This window comes from Erythrolamprus reginae, chromosome 9 (assembly GCF_031021105.1).
Source record: "Erythrolamprus reginae isolate rEryReg1 chromosome 9, rEryReg1.hap1, whole genome shotgun sequence".
NCBI lineage: Eukaryota > Metazoa > Chordata > Lepidosauria > Squamata > Dipsadidae > Erythrolamprus > Erythrolamprus reginae.
Genome location: NC_091958.1, coordinates 39,224,389 through 39,247,838, shown reverse-complemented (window position 1 = coordinate 39,247,838; position 23,450 = coordinate 39,224,389). Strand labels below are relative to the sequence as shown.

Sequence of the window (23,450 nt, the reverse complement as noted above, 5' to 3'; positions counted from 1 at the left end):
GAATTTGGACTAGATGACCTTTCAAGGTCCCTTCTGGCTCTGTTATTCTATGTTCTAGCTCCAACGCCAGCCATGGACATCTGAAAGTTCCCAACATTGGACAGCCCTGAGCTAGATTAGGGTTCCAGGTAGTCAGGGTTCCAGGGCTGAAAGGATTTGCTTCTTGGCAGCTTTTATTAGACGTTGAATAATGGAAGCAGGCAGCAATCTGAGTGAATAGCCCTGAGCAATTTCCTGAGTGGTGAGAGAGCTTGTTAAGTGAGAATGATTAAAAGGATAATGAGAAAACCACCAAAGAGGGAAAGAGTTGCTTCTGGAAATCTCATTTATTCTCCAGAGAACAAAAAGGGCTTGAGGGTCAGGGGGGAAATTTTGTGGAACGGAAAGGATGGCCATTCCCAGTCACATCACTGCTGTATTACAGGCAGCTCTTGAGTCGTGTCTATTGCCCATTACAGTAGAAAGTTGTAATAGTGATAAAGTAGTTCGGTCATGTCACCAACATGATTTGATTGATTAATTGATTGATTAATTGATTGGATTTATACGCCACCCCTCTCCAAAGACTTGGGGCAGCTTACACCATTTAAAGACAATACAAAATATCCTAAATCCAATTAAATTTAAAATTAGCTAATCTAAAACCCATGTTCCTTAAAATTCAATCATTCCCATTCAAACAAGCAAACATAGCTTTCATTTATCGGCCAGGGGGCTAGAATCTAATAGCCCCAAGCCTGACGGCACAAATTTATTTATTTATTTTATTATTTATTAATTAGATTTGTATGCCGCCCCTCTCCGTAGACTCGGGGCGGCTAACAACAGCAAAAAGACAATATGAACAAATCTAATATTAAAGTAATGTAAAAAACAAACAAACCCCAATTTAAGAAACCAATCATACATACAGACATACCATGCATAAATTTTATAAGCCTAGGGGGAAGGGAATATCTCAGTTCCCCCATGCCTGACGACAGAGGTGGGTTTTAAGGTGCTTACGAAAGGCTAGGAGGGTGGGGGCAACTCTGATCTCTGGAGGGAGTTGGTTCCAGAGGGTCAGGGCCGCCATAGAGAAGGCTCTTCCCCTGGGTCCCGCCAAATTACATTGTTTAATCAACGGGACCCGGAGAAGGCCAACTCTGTGGGACCTAACTGGTCGCTGGGATTCGTGCAGCAGAAGACGGTCTCACAGATATTCTGGTCCGGTGCCATGAAGGGCTTTATAGGTCATAACCAACACTTTGAATTGTGACCAGAAACCGATAAGCAACCAATGCAGACTGCGGAGTGTTGGTGTGACATGGACATACCTAGGGAAGCCCATGATAGCTCTCGCAGCTGCATTCTGCACAATCTGAAGTTTCTGAACACTTTTCAAAGGTAGCCCCATGAGTCTTCAGGTTCTTGCGGAAGGTGAGGAGGGTGGGGGCAGTGCAAATCTCTGGGGGCAGCTGATTCCAGAGGGTCGGAGTCCCCACACAGAAGGGCCCTAAAGTCAGTGCCGGACCATGGAATCCACACCGTGGAAACTATTTATTGTGCCGTCCTGTGAGAGCCACTGGCTGCTCCAAGGTCACACCATGGAATGCAACACCCTCCAGCCCACCAAACCAGAGCCAGTTATCAAAACCGTTTGTCTGAATGTAGTTGGAGAAGGGGAGCTCTCCAAGAGTAAAGGTAGGGAGAAAAGAAGAGTTAACCAGGAAGAGTTTACGGGACCGTCTCCTGCCACACACCTCCCAGACACCAATTAGAGCACACAGAATCAGCCTCCTTCAGGTCCCGTCAGCCAAGCAATGTAGACTGGCGGGACCTCGGGGCAGAGCCTTCTCTGTGGCCGCCCCAGCTCTTTGGAATCAATTCCCACCTGATGTCCGTACTGCTTCCACCCTGCTGGCTTTCCGTAAAGCCATGAAGACTATCAGAGCTTGCATTTGCGGAAAGTAGCCTGTTTGGGCCTGTTCTGTCTGGGTCCCCCCAGACGCCAACACCAACTAAAAAGAGTATCCAGACACACTGGTAAAAAGCAAAGGCAGTTTATATAATTCAAAGCAAACACAGGTAACAAAAACTGTTCTTACAGACAGGAACACTATGAAGCTTCACAGAGGTTTCACGAAGGCCGGGCAATAAAACAGGATTCTTGCTGGCAAAAACAACGTTGGAGATAATAAAACCCACGCCTCCCCCAAGTCTTCCAGACTTCTAGGCCACAAGCCAAGATCAGAGACGCCGAGAATCGAAGCAAGGTTACAGGACTCCTAGTTGATAACTCTCCACAAGACTGTAAGGGCGGGCCTGCCTTTTCAACCCTGCTGAGGAGAACCACACCCAAACCCAGCTGTTGCCAATTCAGGGATGGAAATACCTTTCTAATTGGCCCCGTCTTTGAGCTGCTCGTTGCTGCCTCATGTCTACTATAGCCTGTGCGTCTTCATCCAATGAATCCAGGCTACTAGCTGGGGAGAGCCCCCCCCCCGGGGGTCTCAAGCTGCTCTCCCTCCTCCTCTTCCTGACGTTCCTCTCCCCCGTCTGCCTGGTCCTCCCCCTCCTGTTCACTGTCCTCCTCCTCTGGGCATGGATCCGGCAGAGATCCAGCCAGTCCCTGAGGAGCCTCAGGCTGAATCACAACAGGGCCCAAGCAGCAAACCAGTCCAGCCAGTCCACCAACCCAACCAGCCAGCCAGCCACAGACCAGTAGAAATGGAGTTGAAGTCTTCAATGAAACACAGCAGCAGTAGGAAGTTGTGGGAAAATATATTTACTTCTTTATACTACTACTACTGTCTACTATACATACAATAAACTATTATCTTACTAGTACCTTGCTACAACTATCTTAGTTCAATAACTCACAGGAACCAATTTATACAGCATTACAGCTTCTTCACAGCATACTTCTACGAACAGCAACAGCACACAGCTAACAGCGAACAGACAGAGAGAAAGAGCAAAGAGCTCTTGCCTAGTTAAATACTTTTCACATAATTGCTAGATTGCTGCTCGCTCAACTGCCTCTGAATGACTCAGCATTCTTACCTGGGCCTACTTTCTGCATTATGATATTACCTAGGGATTGTTCTGTCGAGCTCTCTGGCAGAATCCTCCTGAAAATTCAGATACAAATTTCAGACACACACAGTTTGAAAATTCAAAACAATGTTCTTTGTAATGAAAATTCACTTAAACTAAGCCCTCTTTTTGTATAGCAAAGAGCACTCGTCTCCAAACAAACTGGTAATTGGTACAAGTCCCTTATCAGTTCTGAGATACTTTGCTTGCAGCTGCGAGGCAATTCACAGTTCTTCTTCTTCGACAAAGTGAAAAACCCTTTGCTCTTCTTTAGTTTCAAAGCGGGGAAAAATCAGCACACAGAAGGTCAAAGTCAGCAAAGCAGTCACGAAACACAATGATCAGATAATCCTCCACAATGGCCAAACCCACACCCTGCTCTTTATAGCAGCCTCACTAATTACCACAGCCCCACCCAACCACAGGTGGCCTAATTTTCTTTGATAATAATCTCTCAGTTGTTGCTGCCTATGCATCGCTCTCCCCATGCGTGGCTGTATCATTAACTCTTGTTCTGAATCCAAGGAGGAGAGAGATAATTGATCTCCTTCTGAGCTGTCTGCCACACTCTCCTCCTCCCTGTCACTCATGTCTTCTTGGTCAGAGGAGCCTTCATCAGCAGATTCCACCAGGGGCAAAACAGGCCTGTGGCATGTGGATGTCTCCCCCACATCCACAGTCCTTGGGGCAGGAGCTGGGCGAGAGCTAACCACAACAGGGATGTTTAATTTCTGACAAAGACCTGGCTATGCTGGCAGGCTTGGGGGCCCTAAATTAACACCAACTTGTCCACCTGTATGAACATGACTATGTGAATGGTATGTGTGTGTGTTGCAAGTTGCTTTGTTATGAGTCTTAATTAGGGTTTTAGAATTATAGTTTTTTCTTGACTTCTTATTGTTGTTTGTAATTTTATATGGAAACTTGTTACAAGCTGCCCTGAATCTCTCAGGATTGGGGGGCATAGAAGTCGAATTAAATAAATAAAATAAATAAATAAACCAGAAGATCCTTTGGACACGAAAAACCAGATTTGGCTTTGCTCCGCTGCAACTGCTTGGCTTTTGTAAATTGTCCGTTCACCAGCAATCTATATAGTCTGGAGGACAGAAGGAAAAGGGGGGACATGATCGAAACATTTAAATATGGTAAAGGGTTAAATAAGGTCCAGGAGGGAAGTGTTTTTAATAGGAAAGTGAACACAAGAACAAGGGGACACAATTTGAAGTTAGTTGGAGGAAAGATCAAAAGCAACATGAGAAAATATTATTTTACTGAAAGAGTAGTAGATCCTTGGAACAAACTTCCAGCAGACGTGATAAATAAATCCACAATAACTGAATTTAAACATGCCTGGGATAAACATATATCCATATATCTAAGATAAAATACAGAAAACAGTATAAGGGCAGACTAGATGGACCATGAGGTCTTTTTCTGCAGTCAGACTTCTATGTTTCTATGTTTCTATGAAGCAGAGAGTCTTTATTTCCTAACTGACCAAGTTGGGGTGGGCTCCCCCCTGTCACCCGTGGGTTGAAACCGAGGTTTTCTGGTCTGCAACAGAAGCCGCAATCAACCTTCTAACTGCAATGATGCACGCCATTCATTCCTCTCCTTTCTTTTCCTGCCTGGCGCTCTTTTCTTTTCCTACTTTGAAAAATGTGATTGCGGCATTGTGCAAGAGAACACAAACAAACAAGGGGAAAAAACCCAACAACCTTATGAAATAATCCCCCCAACTGTGCTTGGTTTGTTGTTGTTGTTCTCTTTGTATGTGAACCACCTCTGCAACAAGAAAATAAATAAGGCACCAGTGCCCGGTGCCTCGAAAACTCTGCCTGATAAATTGAGTATCAAGCTCAAATTGCTGCAGATCTTGCCTTAAATTGTATCCTGGCCATTTGCGCTGGGCTTTAAGTTACTTTTGAGGGTGGTTTCTGAGCAGGAAGTCATTCAGAGATTCATCTGGCAGCCTCAATTTTTGCATGCAGGAATAATCGAATGATCCCAGGAGGACTTTTGAAAGAAAAGGGTCAGGATGATTCATGCAACAAAGGCTGATTGGAAGGGAAAATAACGCCAGTCCGTTTTTTAACTGCCTTAAATGGGGACAAATGGATGTGTAGGATAGTTCAGGTCAGGAATAGGACAACTTTGAAGAGTATTCGGAAACTTCAGATCGTGCAGAATGCAGCTGCGAGAGCAATCATGGGCTTTCCCAGGTATGCCCATGTCACATCAGCACTCCGCAGTCTGCATTGATTGCCGATCAATTTCCGGTCACAATTCAAAGTGTTGGTTATGACCTACATAGCCCTTCATGGCATTGGACCAGAATACCTTTGGGACCGCCTTCTGCCGGATGAATCCCAGCGACCGATTAGGTCCCAAAGAGTTGGCCTTCTCCGGGTCCCATCGACAAAACAATGCCGTCTGGTGGGACCCAGGGGAAGAGCCTTCTCTGTGGTGGCCCCGGTCCTCTGGAATCAACTCCCTCCAGAGATCAGGAATGCCCCCACCCTCCTTGCCTTTCGCAAACTCCTAAAAACCCACCTCTGCCGCCAGACATGGGGAAATTGATTCCCGTCAGCCGTCCCGTTTTATGTATGGTTTGTTTGGGATGTATGATTGTTTTTAAGTCAAGGGTTTTAACTATGGGCGGCATACAAATCTAAATAATAATAATAATAATAATAATAATAATAATAATAATAATAATAATACTAATAATAAATAAGATGATCCACTGGAACTTGTGCCGGAACTACCATTTACTAGTGGCAAAGAACTGGTGGGATCATAAGCCCGAAAAAGTAGTCGAAAATGAGCAAGCAAAACTACTGTGGGACTTCAGACTTCAGACTGACCGAATTCTGAAGCATAACACACCAGACATTGTGATCGTGGAGAAAAAGAAAGTATGGATCATCGACATCGCAATCCCAGGAGACAGCAGAATTGAGGAGAAGCAGCTAGAGAAATTAGTGAAATACGAAGATCTAAAAATCGAGGTGCAACGACTCTGGCATAAGCCCATGAAAGTGGTCCCAGTGGTACTTGGCACGCTGGGTGCAGTGCCAAAGGATCTCAGTGGACATTTGAAAACCATTGGAATTGACAAAATCTCCATCTGTCAATTGCAAAAGGCCGCTTTACTGGGATCGGCAAACATAATTCACCACTACATCACACAGTCCTAGGTGCTTGGGAAGAGCCCGACTGGTGATGAAATACGAAATCCAGCATAGTGATCTTGTTTGATATGTTGTACTGACATAATAATAATAATAATAATAATAATAATAATAATAATAATAATAATAACAACAACAACAACAACAACAACAACAACTTGCCACAGCCAATCCATTGCAGCCAACTCATCGCCAACTCGCTGCAGGACAATGTAATATTTACAGGTAAAACTCAAAAAACTAGAATATCATGCAAAAGTGCATTTATTTCAGTAATGCATTTAAAAAGGTGAAACTTAATATATGAGAGAGACGTGTTACATGCAAGAGACCGAACGAAGCACAAGAGCTGAAGGCTGCTATTGAAGCATCCTGGTCTTCCATAACACCTCAGCAGTGCAACATTCTGATAGCTTCCATGCCACACCGCATTGAAGCAGTAATTGCCACAAAATGGGCCCAAACCAAGTACTGAGTACATATGCATGCTTACTTTTCAAAGGTTCGATATTGTTCTATGTACAATCCTTGTTTTATTGATTGCATGTGATATTCTAATTTTTTGAGATGAGGGATTTGGGGTTTTCATGAGCTGTACCCCATAATCTTCACAATTATGCCAAATCAAGGCTTGAACTATCTTGCTTTGCTTGTAATGAAACTCTCTCATATATTATGTTTCACCTTTTAAGTTTAATTTACTAATCAAGTCCTCGGAGAGGGGCGGCATACAAATGCAATTAATAAATAAAACAAATAAATAAATGGACTTTTGCACGATATTCTAATTTTTTGACTTTCACCTGTAATTGTTTAAAACAAATAAAAATTGTTGGAGATGGTTGAAGGGCCAAGAAAAGACTGAATATTATAAAATCTGGGATGGGGGTCTATAATTAGTTGAATAGAAGAAATACCGAATCAATTTAAGACCATATATTTATAGTATTATACTACTATAAAATTGTAAATAATAGAAAAATATAAGCACATGTTCTTTTTTCCTTTAATTGTGATTTGATTAACAAAGGTTTTTCTATTAAGAATGGAGTGACTAGAGCTCCTCTTTTTTGTTGCATGTTTGTTGTTTTTCTATGTATGTTAATGTTTTGTCTTGTTTTTTGAATACAATTAAAAAAAATTAAAATAAAACAAATAAAATTCGCATTTCATTCTGTCCTTCCTTTTGTATCCTTTCATTAATGATTCTGTTCTGCCATTTCTTTGATATTACTGTAACTGTTGTCTTGCAGCAGGTTGGCTGTGGCAAGTTGGTCATGGCAATAGCGATAGCACTTAGACTTATATACCGCTTCACAGTGCTTTTGCAACCCTCTCTAAGCGGTTTACAGAATCAGCCTCTTGCCCCCAACAATCTGGGTCCTCATTTGACCCACCTCGGAAGGATGGAAAGCTGAGTGAGATTTGAACTACTGAACTACAACAAGTTTGCTCAGCCTTCCATCCTTCCAAAGTGGGTAAAATGAGGACCCAGATTGTTGGGGGCAATATAAGAACCTAAGAAGAGCCCTGCTGAATCAGGCCAAAGCCCATCGAGTCCAGCATTCTGTGTCGCACAGTGGCCCACCAATTGTCCATGGGGATCTTGAGCAGAAAGAGAAGGCAAAACCCTCCCTTTCCCTTGGCCCCCAACAAATGGTACTCAAGGGAACCCTGCCTGCCTCAACCCACAAAGAGGCAGCACATGGGCATCCGTTTCAATAACCACCTACGATACACTTGGCATCCATGAATCTGTCTAATCCTGCCTTGAAGCTCTCCAGGCTGACAGCTGTCACAACCACTTATTGGAAGGGAATTCCATAAACCAACGACACTCTGGGTGAAGAAATATTTCCCTTGATTTGTCTTCACCTTCTTACCTATGAGCTTTAGGGAGGGCCCCCTCGTCCTAGTACTGTATTGTGTAATAGAGAAAAGAATTTTTCTCTACCCACCTTTTCTATCCCATGCATGATTTTAGACACTTCGATCAAGTCACCCCTTAAACGCCCTCTTTCAAGGCTGAAGAAACCGAGGTGTTGCACCCTGGTTTCAGAAGGGAGAGGCTCCATTTCCTCAATCCTTACTATGTGTATGTTTACTCTCTATAAAATGTAAAGCGGTATATAAGTCTATATGCTATTGCTAATTTATTTATTTATTATTTATTTATTGGATTTGTATGCCGCCCCTCTCCGGAGACTCGGGGCGGCTAACAGCAACAATAAAGCAGTGTACAATAGTAGTCTGATGTTAGAAACAATTAAAAACCCATTAATATAAAAAACCAAACATACATACATACATACCATGCATAGAATTGTAAAGGCCTAGGGGGAAGAGGGTCTCAATTCCCCCATGCCTGACGGCAGAGGTGGGTTTTAAGCAGCTTACGAAAGGCAAGGAGGGTGGGGGCAATTCTAATCTTTGGGGGGAGTTGGTTCCAGAGGGCCGGGGCCGCCACAGAGAAGGCTCTTCCCCTGGGTCCCGCCAAGCGACATTCTTTAGTTGACGGGACCCGGAGAAGATCCACTCTGTGGGACCTAACCTAATGCAGTGTCTTCATGTGTGGACTTTGCTCTTGCGAATGTAGCTTTAGAGTTTCAGTGTGGCTGAATTCTTGAGAATTTTTACTGTTGGGTCAAGGAATGTGCCCCAGGAATTTGGCTGTGCTGCCTGGGATTCACGGACTTGCATTCATAAATGGTCTGGTGAGCCAGTGCTCAACCAACATTAACAATTTCTTCATTCTTGCGGCATTATCGGCAACTGTCACTTTTTGTAATTAAAGTTGAGATTGTATCTTCACTGCTGCAATTGGTTCAATTGCGGAGAGAGGAAAGGGGGGAAAAACCTCTCTGGAGAAAGATGGTTTAAAGCTCGACTGGAATTCTAATTGAACGGAATTCAAAATGTTTTATGTCGTCCTGATGCCTTAGCAGACGGGATTGTGTGCTGGAATGATGAGCGCTTTGCTCTTTTAATTCTGGACCCCAGGGGCTTCTCGCGGCACGAACCGAGCCTGATTTGAGGCTGGGCATATTTTAATGGCTGGATTTAATTTCTCAAATATTTACCTTTGGTAGAAGAATCAAAATAAATGTTGCAGAAAAAGTCCGGGCTTTTGCCTGCATAATGAAAATTAAGTGTGTCTGTGGTGCATAGACATGCATTTTTGATGTTCTGGAAAGTCCCCCAAGGGTTTAACTTGCATTTGGATTAAGTTGGTCGGCTGAGTAGCACACTCTGGTCCCAGTTGTGGTTTTCCTGATGTGGCTCCATGGCATCTGAGTCAAGAGGGATGGTTCTTTCCAGGTGACCTCTACTGACCTCTGCTCTGTCTGTATGGTTTGTTTGGCAGTGCAGTGAGAGAGGGGGGCATTTTTCAGTTTTCATTCTATAGCAATAGCAATAGCATTTAGACTTACAGGGGATGGACACAAAAATGGAAACACCTTACAGCTCTTCCGTGGAATCCAGATTGGTGAAGCTCCCTTCGAACAGTTTTTGTGGAAATTGGGTTCTGTACGTGTCTATTGAGCTCTGCAGTGATTTTAGGAGCTGTGGTTTTGCAATCCGCTCTAACAATTCGCTATAGAGTCCAACGGTCTCTCTCAGACAACTTCAACTTTCGACCAGAGCTGTGCTTGGCTGAGGACGTTTTCCCTTCTCTTTCAAAAGCAGTCATGACTTTTGAGACATGACCTCTTGAAATGCCAAACATTCAGGCACTTTCTGTTACACTAGCGCCTGCCATTCGAGCACCAACAATTTGGCCTCTTTGAAAGTCTGAGAGGTCTGCCATTTCTAGAAGGTTATAACCAATTTCCTTAAATTTCTGTTAAAAAAAGGTAGTTTAAAAAAACATATCACATAACAGAATTTTAAAAAAAACATTAAAATATGTCAAGTTTTGATTGATTTGAACATGTTCAAACATCATGATGCCAAAAAGTCAAGTGTTTCCATTTCTTTGTCCACCCCCTGTACATACTGCTTCATAGTGATTTTACAGCCCTCTCTAAGTGGTTTACAGAGTCAGCCTATTGCCCCAACAATCCGGGTCCTCATTTGACCCACCTCGAAAGGATGGAAGGCTGAGTCAACCTTGAGCTGGTGGTGAGATTTGAACTGCTGAACTACAACTAGCAGGTAGCTGAAGTAGCCTGCAGGGCTGCACTCTAACCGCTACGCCACCCAGGCTCATTCTGGCCTCCAATTCTTGTGGATTTCTTGTGGTCTCCCATGCAGGTTCTAAGCATGTTGGTTTAAAAAAAAGTAAGCATTGTTGTGATCCAAGTTCTGCCTTTTTAATTTTGCTTTCAAGGTCAGTTATGATTACAGATTCTGATTTGGAAGGGACTTTGGAAGGTCATCTAGTCCAGAGTCTCCAACCTGGGCAACTTTAAGCCTGGGGGGACTTAAAAGGAGTTGAAATCCTCCAGGCTAAAATTGCCGTGGGTGGAGACCCCTGATCCAGGGATGTGCTGCTGCCCGGACCGGGGGAGGACGTGACGGGACACAGTGGGGTAGTGAAAATGGATCTCCACCCCAGAGCACCCCATTTGCACTGCATAAGCAAGAGCTGGGGTGGTGCAGCAGGTAGAGTGCTGTCAGCCACTGAAGCTGACTGTAGATCTGTAGGTCAGCGGTTCAAATCTCATCACGGGCTCAAGGTTGACTCAGCCTTCCATCCTTCCGAGGTGGGTAAAATGAGGACCCAGATTGTGGGGCAATAGGCTGGCGCTGTTAAAAAAAAAGTGCTACTGCTAACATGTTGCCAGCCGCCCAGAGTCTAAGGAGAAGGGCAGCATAAAAATCAAATTAAAAAAGGACAGAAGGAAAAGGGGGGACATGATCGAAACATTTAAATATCTTAAAGGGTTAAACAAGGTTCAGGAGGGAAGTGTTTTTAATAGGAAAGTGAACACAAGAACAAGGGGACAGAATCTGAAGTTAGTTGGGGGAAAGATCAAAAGCAACATGAGAAAATATTATTTTACTGAAAGAGTAGTAGATCCTTGGAACAAACTTCCAACAGACATGGTAGATAAATCCACAGTAACTGAATTTAAACATGCCTGGGATAAACATAGATCCATCCTAAGATAAAATACAGAAAATAGTATAAGGGCAGACTAGATGGACCATGAGGTCTTTTTCTGCTGTCAGTCTTCTATGTTTCTATGTTTCTATGTAAATGAATGAATGAATAAGCCACGGCCACAGTGTGGTAGTAAAGATTTTGGTAGCCCTTCACTGCCCTGATCTAGTCCAACCCCTCACCCAAGTAGGAGACCTTACACCAGTGATGATGGCTAACCTTTTCTGTGCCGAGTGCCCAACCCCAAAATGCAATGCGAGTGCCCCAGATGGGGGTTGCAACTTACCTCCGCCTCTGATGCTGATGCGTGCGCCGCTCCAGGGGGTGCATGCTGGGCCCGTGTGTGCGTCACAGCGAGATTTGGCTTTGGGGCATGTGCAAGAAGCAAATCTTGTGAGTAGATGTACAGGCGCGCAAGATTTCTGTGATTTTTTTTTGTATCTGCTTATGCGCAGAAGCAAAAAATTGCCAAAATCACCAAAATCTCACACACCTGCGCATCCTCTTGCAAGATATTGCTTCCTGCACATCGGCAGAAGCCAAATCTCACTCCGATGTGTCCTGCCCACCAATCACCCAGAGCTGCGCATGCAGCACCATTTTCGCTACCCGCGCACCATCCCTTACCCTACTGGAGTTCCGCCACACACATGCCCCGCCCCCTGAGCCTGTGTCCCCCTGTGTATGCACATATGTCCCCCGCACATGTGTCCCTCCCTCTCCCCCCATTTTGGCTTCCTGGTTGGTGCAGGAGGCCTTCCAGACCCAAAACAGGACGCAAGGGGGTTTCAATTTTGTTTCAGTATAGTTTCTGAATGTTTTGTTAATAGGTAGGATTTTCTTTCTTGATTTTATTTATTTTTATTTATTTATTTATTTAGTCCAATACATAATATACATTGAAGAGAATAGATATGTAGTAATATAAATAAAGAAAAGAATAGAAGAAAAGATATAAAAGTATAGGTGAACATGTTTGAAAGGAAGAAAACATAAATGAGATAAGGAGAGACAATTGGACAGGGGACGGAAGGCACACTGGTGCACTTATGCATGCCCCTTACTGACCTCTAAGGAACCTGGAGAGGTCAATCGTAGATAGTCTAAGGGAAAAATGTTGGGGGTTAGGGGTTGACACTACTGAGTCAGGTAATGAGTTCCACGCTTCAACAACTACTGAAGTCATATTTTTACAGTCAAGTTTGGAGTGGTTAATATTAAGTTTGAATCTGTTGCGTGTTCTTGTGTTGTTGTGGTTGAAGCTGAAGTAGTCGTTGACAGGTAGAACATTGCAGCATATTTTCAGCAGGATTTTCTTGTCTTACTCTCCTTAGCTTATACGTGTCTTGTGTGCCAGTGTGATCAGTTGGTCACTTGGTTGGTTTTTCATTTGGAGCTGTATTTGAATTCTGAGCAGCTGATTGGGTCTCTTGTTGATTGCTTGTTCTCACGGTCCGGTTTCTTGCGTATTCATACGCTGGATCTATAGGTTTGTTAATTGCTTCTTTGGTAGAATACCAGGCTGCCATAAATTCATGTGCGTGGCAGGTGCTGGCATGGCCAATTGAAGAAGTTATGATAGCATTTCCTAGATACAACATCTTCATGCCTGACATCGCTGCATTGCAAAGCCTTTAGCTCTGAACTTTTATTTATTTTCCTTCTCTTTGCAGCTTTGCTTCTCCTCTATGATGTCACAAACCGAGCATCCTTTGACAACATCCAGGTAAGTCTTGAGGACTCCAGACGGTTCATGTTATTGCAAAGATGCAGATGCCCAAAGACTGAATCCATGCAAAATTAATCTTGCAGCAGGGTAGGTGAAGGTGGTCAGTCTCTTCTCTTTTTCTGAAGGAAGGTGAATTACATGTCCCAGGATAATGTTTTGGAATCAAATCTGGCTCGGTCACCAGCACCAGAAATTTAGTCTACTGAGCTTTCAATGAGCCCACCCTCAGAGATTGTCTTGCTACAGAGTGTGTGTGCTTTATGCTATTCTCTGTGCAGTACAGTATTTACCATATTTTTGGGAATATAAGACGCACCTTAGTTTTTGGGGAGGAAAAAAAAAAAGGAAAAGAATCTGCTTACCAGATATTCATCTGGCTAGCGTCCTTAGTCTGGTCAGTTTCAGCACATTATTTTATCCCCTGCTTAGGGCTTTTAAAAAACTTTATTTGGAGACAGTAACAATGAAAGAGCTTGCAGGCCGGTAAGAGCTGGGAACATTGTAAGCACCTGGTTAGGGCTGGAAAGAAACATTTGGAGCAAGTAGAACAATTTTAAAAAACCTACAAAGACAGAGTTTGGAAAATATTATTCACAGAGAGTAACAGTGAAAGAGCTTGAAAGCCGATAAGAGCTGGCAACATCGTTAGCACCTGATTAAGTCTGGAAAGAAACATTTGGAGCAAGTTAGAGCAATTAAAAAAAGCCTGCAAAGACTTAGGGCTTGGAAAACATTCTTAGCAGAGAGTAACAATGAAAGAGCTTGCAAGCAGTAAGAGCTGGGAACATCATTAACACCTGGTTAGGGCTGGAAAGAAACTTACTTGGAGCAAGTTAGAGCAATGCAAAAAACCTCTGCAAAGACTTAGGGCTTGGAAAACATTATTCGCAGACAGTAACAATGAAAGAACCTGCAAGATAAGAGGTAGGAAGATCGTTAGCATCTAGTTAGGGCTGGGGGGAAAAAGCTTTGAAAAAAAGCTCCATTCAGAGTTTAAGAGGCGCCTGAATTTTCAGCCTTTTTTAGGGAGGAAAAGGGTGCGTCTTATACTCCGAAAAATACAGTATGTGGTGCCTGGTTCATGTATAGCTTTTTAGACGTTACTTGGGGTGTTAATGGCAGGTAAGTAAGTCCTACGTACCTGGTTCAGCACTCAGCACACCTGTTGATTGACAAGGGGCCCATTTCCCGGGCTTCAGTTATTTCCCCGACTGTTCTTATGCCCGCTCATCCAATTGTAAGAGGACCTGTATACTGCACGAGTCAAAAAGAGGACTGTGAAAATATTTGCTGACCCCTCGCATCCTGGACATAAACTGTTTCAACTCCTACCCTCAAAACGTCATTACAGAGCACTGCACACCAAGACAATAGACACAATCACATTTCCCCCCCCATCACTCTGCTAAACAAATAATTCCCTCAACACTGTCAAACTATTCACTAATTCTGCATTATTACTACTATTTTCCCCCTCATCATTCCTATCACCCATTTCCTCCCACTTATCACTGTAACTTGTTGCTTGTATTTTAAGATTTTTATTAATATTGATTGTTTCCTGATTGCTTATTTGACCTCTATTGACAATCATTAAGTGTTGTATCTCATGATTCTTGACAAATGTGTATTTCCCTTATGAACACTGTGAGCATATGCACCAATGACCAATCACACTTGGTCAATAAAGAATTCTATTCTATTCTATTCTATTTTAGTAACTGCAAAATTGAATGTATGTTCTTGCATACATTTGGACAAGTTTGGACTTTTTATTTATTTATTTAATTTTATTTATTGTTAGAGCTTGAAGGGACCTTGCAGGTCATCTAGTCCAAACCCATGCTGGTGCAGGAGACCCTACATCACACTGGTCCAATAGCAGTCCATTCTTTTCTTGAAAGTCTCTAGTGTTGGAGCATTCACCACCTCTGCAGGCAAGCTGTTCCACTGGTTGATCGCTCTCACCATCAGAAAGTTCCTCCTTATTTCCAGGTTGAATCTCTCCTTGGTTAGCTTCCAACCGCTGTTCCTTGTCTGGCTCTCTGGTGCCTTGGAAAATAATGTGTTCCCCTCCTCCCTGTGGCAGCCCCTCAAGTATTTGAAGACTACTATTCTGTTCCTCCTGGACCTCCTCTTCGCTGGAGTATCCATTATTATTATTATTATTATTATTATTATTATTATTATTATTATTTATTAGATTTGTATGCCGCCCCTCTCCGGAGACTCAGGGCGGCTTACAGCAATGATAAAAAATATATATATAATGACAAATTTAATAATTAGAATCTAAAATAACAATAATACATTTAAAAAGTCTAAAATACAAGAAACCCCAATATATAAAAAACATACATACAGTCATATCATACACAGAAAACTACATAGGCAGGGGGAAATGTTTCAGTTCCCCCACGCTTGACGACAGAGGTGGGTTTTAAGAAGTTTACGAAAGGCAAGGAGGGTGGGGGCAGTTCTAATCTCTGGAGGGAGCTGATTCCAGAGGGTTGGAGCTGCCACAGAGAAGGCTCTTCCTCTGGGTCCCGCCAAACGACATTGTTTAGTTGACGGGACCTGGAGGAGACCAACTCTGTGGGACCTAACCAGTCACTGGGATTTGTGCAGCAGAAGGCGGTCTCGTAGATACCCTGGTCTGGTGCCATGAAGGGCTTTATAGGTGATGACCAACACTTTGAATTGTGACCGGAAAGTGATCGGCAACCAATGCAGACTGCGGAGTGTTGGAGTAACATGGGCATACCTAGGTAGGCCCATGACTGCTCTCGCAGCTGCAATCTGCACGATCTGATGTTTCCGAACACTCTTCAAAGGTAGCCCCATGTAGGGAGCGTTACAGTAGTCGAGCCTTGAGGTGATGAGGGCATGAGTGACTGTGAGCAGTGACTCCCGGTCCAAATCCATGCCCATCTCCTGCAACCTTTCCTCGTATGTTTTAGTTTCTAGTCCCTTTATCATTCTGGTTGCTCTCTTCTGCACTTTAGAAAAAGTATCAGTGTCTCCTTTGCAGTGTGGTGATCAAAACTGAATGTAGTACTCTAGATGTGGTCTAGCTAGGGCATTATAGAGTGGTATTAGCACTTCTCTTCTAAGATTGTGAGGAACACAGAAGCCCACCGAATCACTTTTCCCAAATGGAACAAGCAGCGAGTGGTCTTCTTCTTGAACTTGGGGCTCAGCCTTTTTCTTCCCGTGGCCTCTTAGCGCTCCATAATATGCAGCCCTTCTGCTGACATTGTTCTCAGTTCTTTGGCATTGCCTGGCATCTCTGTCCGTGCAAAATGAGATGTTTATCAAGTGGGCTGATCATTGCAGTGTTCTCTCTCTCTCTGCAAATACAAATAAAGAATTAGACATCTCCCAAATTAAATACTTTCTGCTGCTGGTGAATACAAAATCATAACTTCCAGTTCATTCGCTTGCATTTGGATGCCTTCATTTCTGCTTGCCATCCCCTGTGACATGTCTGGCGGGTGTCAGTTGCTGGTTTCTGAAATCCCCAGGATCTGCTCTTCTCTTTTGGGGCATCTGCCTTGGAGCCTCAATCTATTGCTGAGTTGCTTCAGGAGGGGAGAACTGCTTTGAACACGTACAATGGAAAAAGATCCTGGAAGGACAAGAAGAAGAAACAGAATACAGTGTTCCCTCGATTTCCGCGGGGGATGCGTTCCGAGACCGCCCGCGAAAGTCGAATTTCCGCGAAGTAGAGATGTGGAAGTAAATACACTATTTTTGGCTATGAACAGTATCACAAGCCTTCCCTTAACACTTTAAACCCCTAAATTACAATTTCCCATTCCCCTGGCAACCATTTAGATTATTACTCACTATGTTTATTTATTAAAGTTTATTTTAAAAAAATATTTATTAAAGGCAGACGAAAGTTTGGCAAGGACATATGATGTCATCGGGCGGGAAAAAACGTGGTATAAGGGGGAAAACCGCAAAGTATTTTTTAATTAATATTTTTGAAAAACCGTGGTATAGACATTCCGCGAAGTTTGAACCTGCGAAAATCGAGGGAACACTGTATAGTGGTACATCTACTTAAAAATTTAATTCGTTCCCTGACCAGATTCTTAAGTACAAAAGTTTGTAAGTAGAAGCAATTTTTCCCTTAGGAATCAGTGTAAAAGCAAATAATGCGTGCAAACCCATTAGGAAAGAAATAAAAGCTCGGAATTTGGGTGGGGGGAGGAGGAGGAGGAAGAAGAGGAGGAGGACAGTTGCTGCCGAAGGAAGAAGGTGAGGTGGGGGGAATCAAAAAAATCCAAAACTTTAAGGCTTAAAAAAAAAAAAGAGGGACTCTGAGAGGAGCACGTGCCTCCCATATATCCAGCGCGAGGCTGCCTCCCATACACTGTGCCAGACAGAGAAACCCAGGGGGAATGGCAGGAAACTGGCCGGGCCTTTGTGCCGCTCTCAAATTTCCTGGGAATTTTTTCCGGGCTTGGGTTCCTAAGTGGAAAATAGTTCTTAAGAAGAGGCAAAAAAATCTTGAACCTCTGGTTCTTATCTAGAAAAGTTATTAAGTAGAGGCATTCTTAGGTAGAGGTACCACTGTATTATAAAGTCTGGGATAAGGTCTATGATTTGTTGAATAAAAGATCAAGGCATAATGAATAACTGATTACACTATAAACAAGTAAATAGTAAATAGTTATAAATGTGTAAATAGCTAATTTGTAAATACAGTGTAGTATTAGAATGCTAAGTATATAAGAATTAAAGAGAAAGATCTAGTAAGGAATATAAGAACATGTATCTTTGCATGAAAATGTTTGCATACATTTTACTCCAGAAACTTCTGATAAGATCAGGGCATTAGGAGCCCCTATATATGTTTCATGTCTGTTGGTGTTTTGTTTCTTTTCTCTTAATTTTTTTTAAAAAGATCCTGGATGCCAAGGCTGGAGGGGGCCCTGTGTGAAGAGTCAAATGGCTGATTTTATCAAATCCCCCCCCCCCCCGCAGATTAGTTTCATTGGCCGAATTCATCCTCTTATCCATAATCTCAAATTTTGTCACATCCTTCCAGCCTAGGACTATTACCACCTGAGCACTTTCTATCACTGCTTCTTTTATTTCTCTAAATTCTCCCATCTCGTTCCTTTTGACTAATACCGCCATTTCCTTTCTAATTATTCATCATATATTTAACATCCTATTAGTGTCCTCTTGCACTTCTTTCCAAAAGTTCTGCACTACCGGACATTCCCAAACTGTATGCATAAATACCCCCTTATCTTGATGTTCTGTCCTGCCCAGCAGCAGTCGAAAATTAGCCAAGAAATGTAAACGCAAACACACACAGTTCTTTTACACAAAGCAGCTGTTTTTATGAGATGTCTGTTGCTTCATAATATGAGCCGAGGTGGCGCAGCAGGTAGAGTGCTGTCAGCCACTGAAGCTGACTGTAGATCTGTAGGTCAGCAGTTCAAATCTCATCACCAGCTCAAGTTGACTCAGCCTTCCATCCTTCCGAGGTGGGTAAAATGAGGACCCGGATTGTGGGGGCAATAGGCTGGCTCTGTTCAAAAGTGCTATTGCTAACATGTTGTAAACCACCCTGAGTCTAAGGAGAAGGGCGGCATAAAAATCAAATTAAACAAACAAACAAACAAATAAATAAACAAATCCTGCATTTAAACAAAGTCTCTATCTTCGCCAAAGTCCAGTCGTGAGGCCAAATTGATAAGAGAATGCCTCCCACACACTAGTGCTTCCCAGCCCACAGTCCTTCGTAAGAAATTAACCCCAGAACTGACCAGTAAGTAATCCAAATTTGTCAGACAGAATTCAGGCTGTTTCTCTTCCAAAGGTTTGAATGTTGACTGCTTGCAAAGAGCATTCTCAAACCCCTCTCATTAAATACTCTCGGGGAGTGCTGATTATGCCCAGCTGTGCTTACTTCTTTCTCCTGATCTTCCTTAACTGTTCCTGTCTGTCCCTCATTCTTCTAACCTGGGCATTCAGGATCAGGTCCCTTATCTCCTCATCCTCAGACCTTGACCCAGCCCCAGTTGGGGGCTGCACATCCCCAGTTGCAGGCTGCCCAGCCCCAGTTGGGGGATCTATAGCCTCTGTAGGCTCCTCACCCCCAGATTATCCCTCGTTCTCTGACTCCTTCGGCAGCTACACAGGCCGACCGTACCCATCATGCGTGTCCAGAGAGCCTGGCTGCGAGCAAACCCCGAGACTTGACACTCGTGCCAACAAGTATTATCTCCGGGACCGCCTTCTGCTGCACGAATCCCACAGAGTGGGTCTTCTCTGGGTCCTGTCAACTAAACAATGCCGTTTGGCGGGACCCAGGGGGAGAGCCTTCTCTGTGGCGGCCCCGGCCCTCTGGACCCAACTCCCCCAGAGATTAGAATTGCCTCCACCCTCCTTGCCTCTCGTAAGCTTCTTAAAACCCACCTCTGCCGCCAGGCATGGGGGAACTGAGATACTCCTTCCCCCCTAGGCCTTCACAATTTTATGTATGGTATGTTTGTATGTATGTTTGGTTTTATAATAAGGGTTTTTAACTGTTTTAATATTGGATTATTATATTCTGTTTTTATTACTGTTGTTAGCCACCCCGAGTCTACGGAGAGGGGCGGCATACAAATCCAATAAATAGATAGATAGATAGATAGATAGATAGATAGATAGATAGATAGATAGATAGATAGATAGATTAAATAAATAAATAAATAAATAAATAAATAAATAAATAATATTCTTAACATTCTGCTGAAAGTATGCAAGTTGAGCGGGCGTGTGGTAGAGATGGGTGGACTTCAATTCCCAGAATTCCTAATCAATTACAGCTGTTGCTAAGGTTGGGAAATGCTATTTTGAAGCATTGAAGCAGCACAAAACTACCTGACACCAATGCAACACCTCGCTCTGATTTCCCCCCAACTCCAGAAACTTTTGGCGAGAGTTTCTTGGCCCGGGGATTCTTTGCAGCCTGAAATTTACAAGCAGAGCTGCAATGGATTCGGGCACTTGGCCCAGCTCATCAGTCAAATGGTTGAAATTGTGTGTGTGTGTTTTTAAACCCCACCCCCACGAAATGACTCCTAAATTTAAACCTGCATTTATTCCCCTTGTTCAACTGTGGGTGGACACCATTTGCATCCTTATCGGTCTCTGCAGATTTCAGGCAGTAATTGTGCCCCAAACATCCCTTGGCGTCATTTTCAGCGCTCGGGGCAGACAGATTCATAAGCCTGGCTCTGCTGCAAAGAGAGGGTTTATTTAACCTGACCTTCACCGTTGCTGGGCCTGAAAGAAGCAGCTTTTGTCTGCCTCCTGCAGCAGAAACTCTGGAAATGAGGCTGTTTCTGTTTCCCTATCAAACTTTCTTTTTTTTCCCTTTAAATTTTTTATTAAACATTTAAAAAGACAGACATGGAAATGTATACAATGTCCTTCTTCACAACAGTTTCACGTGGTCGTTACAGTTTGAATTGTACAGGTTTTTCCTCTTTCATTTTTCATTTCTATTTATATACGTATACAGTGGTACTTCTGCTTAAGAATTTAATTCGTTCCGTGAGCAGGTTCTTAAGTAGAAACGTTTGTAAGTAGAAGCAATTTTTCCCATAGGAATTCATGTAAAAGCAAATAATGTGTGCAAACACATTAGGAAAGAAATTAAAGCTCGGAATTTGGGTGGAGGGAGGAGGAGGAAGAAGAGGAGGAGGACAGTCGTTGCCCAAGGAAGAAGGTGAGTCGAGGGGAATAAAAAAAAATCCAAAACTTTAAGGCTTAAAAGAAAAAAAAGAGGGACTCCGAGGTGGTGAGGAGGAGCATGCACCTCCCTCCATTTGCTCTGGGCTGCCAAAGCCTCTTTAAGCGCCACCGAAAGGCTCCTCTGGCAGCCCAGAAAAGCCCGAGATGCCCGCAATTAAAAGGGGAATGGCAGGAAACTGGCCGGGCCTTCATTCTCTACAAGAATGGTGGAAAGTCTTAAGCATAAAACGTATCAGGAAAGACTTCATGAACTCAATCTGTATAGTCTGGAGGACAGAAGGAAAAGGGGGGACATGATCGAAACATTTAAATATGTTAAAGGGTTAAATAAGGTCCAGGAGGGAAGTGTTTTTAATAGGAAAGTGAACACAAGAACAAGGGGACACCATTTGAAGTTAGTTGGGGGAAAGATCAAAAGCAACGTGAGAAAATATTATTTTACTGAAAGAGTAGTAGATCCTTGGAACAAACTTCCCACAGACATGGTTGGTAAATCCACAGTCACTGAATTTAAACATGCCTGGGATAAACATAGATCCATCCTAAGATAAAATACAGAAAATAGTATAAGGGCAGAGATGGACCATGAGGTCTTCTTCTGCCGTCAGTCTTCTATGTTTCTATGCCGCTCTCAAATTTCCTGGGAAATTTTTCCAGACTCGGGTTCTTAAGTAGAAAATGGTTCTTAAGAAGAGGCAAAAAAATCTTGAATACCTGGTTCATGTGTAGTAAAGTTCTTAAGTAGAGGCATTCTTAGGTAGAGGTACCACTGTATATATATACTTTCGCCAGACTAATCCTTGAATACAGCTCATCTGTCTGGAACCCACACTGCATTTCAGACATAAACACTAATAATATCATTATAAGCTGCCCATTTTGCAGTCATGCAATTCTATTAGGAGTATTATAGGAGACCTGTTGGTGGCTTGGATTTGTTGCTTTTTTCCAGAGTGTAAGATAGTGTTGTTGTTTTGGACTCCTGGTACAGGATGTATTATTGATTGATAGCTATTTTGTAGCTTTTTAATTAATTGAGTTTCTGTTGTTCTCTGGTTTTAATTTCTTGCTCTCGCTCCCCAGACTCACAATAAGGTAATGGGCAGCTATGGAAATTGTTTACAGCAAATGAATCATTATATTGTGAAGGGGGGAAAAAAGCTTATACCAAGACATTTCTTCTGACACTATAACAGATGTTCCTCCTCTGGGCAATTGTTTGCCAATGTCCTTTTGAGATCGGGGCACCCAGAATTGGCACAATTCCTAAAAGAAAGATTTCTGGTTTTAAGTCCGACTTTTCTTCCATCATTTTTCCAAACCATGCATGGGTTTAACTATTGTATTTAAATTGTTTTTAAACTGTTTTCAGAGGTTTTATTATTCTTATTATATGGATGTTTTACATATTTGATTGGAGTTGGGTGGTGTAAAAATTGAATGAATGAATGAATGAATGAATGAATGAATGAATAAATAAATAAATAAAATGTCATATTCCAGCTGGCCCTTGATGAAGGCAGAAAAAATTCAGATAGTATCTTCCTGTGATCTGTACTCTTATGTTCCTGGTTTGGTGCTGCAACCCAACAGGACCGACACAGACTTCAGAGAATAATCAGAATTGCAGAAAAAACAATTGCTGCCAATCTGCCTTCCATTGAGGACCTGTATACTGCACGAGTCAAAAAGAGGGCGGGTAAAATATTTACTGACCCCTCACATCCTGGACACAAATTGTTTCAACTCCTACCCTCAAAACGTCGCTACAGAGCACTGCACACCAAGACAACTAGACACAAGAACAGTTTTTTCCCGAACGCCATCACTCTACTAAACAAATAATTCCCTCAACACTGTCAGACTTTCTACTAAATCTGCACTTCTATTCTATTAGTTTTTCTCATCATTCCTATCACCCATTTCCTCCCATGTTGACTGTATGACTGTAACTTGTTGCGTATATCCTAAGATTTTTATTAATATTGCTTCTTCATTGCTTATTTGACCCCTATGACAATCATTAAGTGTCGTACCACATGATTCTTGACAAATGTATATTTTATTTTATGTACGTTGAGAGCATATGCACCAAGACAAATTCCTTGTGTGTCCAATCACACTTGGCCAATAAAAATTCTATTCTATTCTATTCTATTACATCCCAAACAAAGGTGGGTTCCTACCGATTCTAAGTGGTTTTTTAGAACCATTAGTAAACCGGTGGTGACATCATGGAGCCAGTTCTTTTTTGTAATTTTTTTTTTAAAAAAATAATCTTTATTAAATATATACATTAAAAAAACATTATTAAGAACAAAAATATCAGTGAAAACTGCGCGCGTCTTCATATGAGATTTCGCTTGCTGCACATGCACAGAAGCAAAATCTCGCACCAACAGCCTAGGAGGGCATACCGGTAGTGCCGAAGATGACAGGCCTTCGCTGATGGGAACTCATGCCCTGCCTTCCCGTCTGGTTTAGAGAGCTGCATAAAAGACTTGCTTTTTAAGCTGACCAATTAAGAAACATTTTGTTTTACGACTGACCAGGCCACTGTGGTTGGGGAGCG

The 23,450-nt window shown here is 42.7% G+C and overlaps 1 protein-coding gene across 2 annotated transcripts in view; it reads left to right on the top strand.

The window, feature by feature from the left end:
• RAB26 (RAB26, member RAS oncogene family) overlaps positions 1–23,450 on the top strand; it is a 239,807-nt gene that overhangs the window by 195,518 nt on the left and 20,839 nt on the right. For both annotated transcript variants that reach the window (XM_070760894.1, XM_070760893.1), the window contains exon 5: positions 13,056–13,108. In XM_070760894.1, the coding sequence (XP_070616995.1) occupies positions 13,056–13,108 (53 nt within the window). The remainder of the gene's footprint in view (positions 1–13,055; positions 13,109–23,450) is intronic.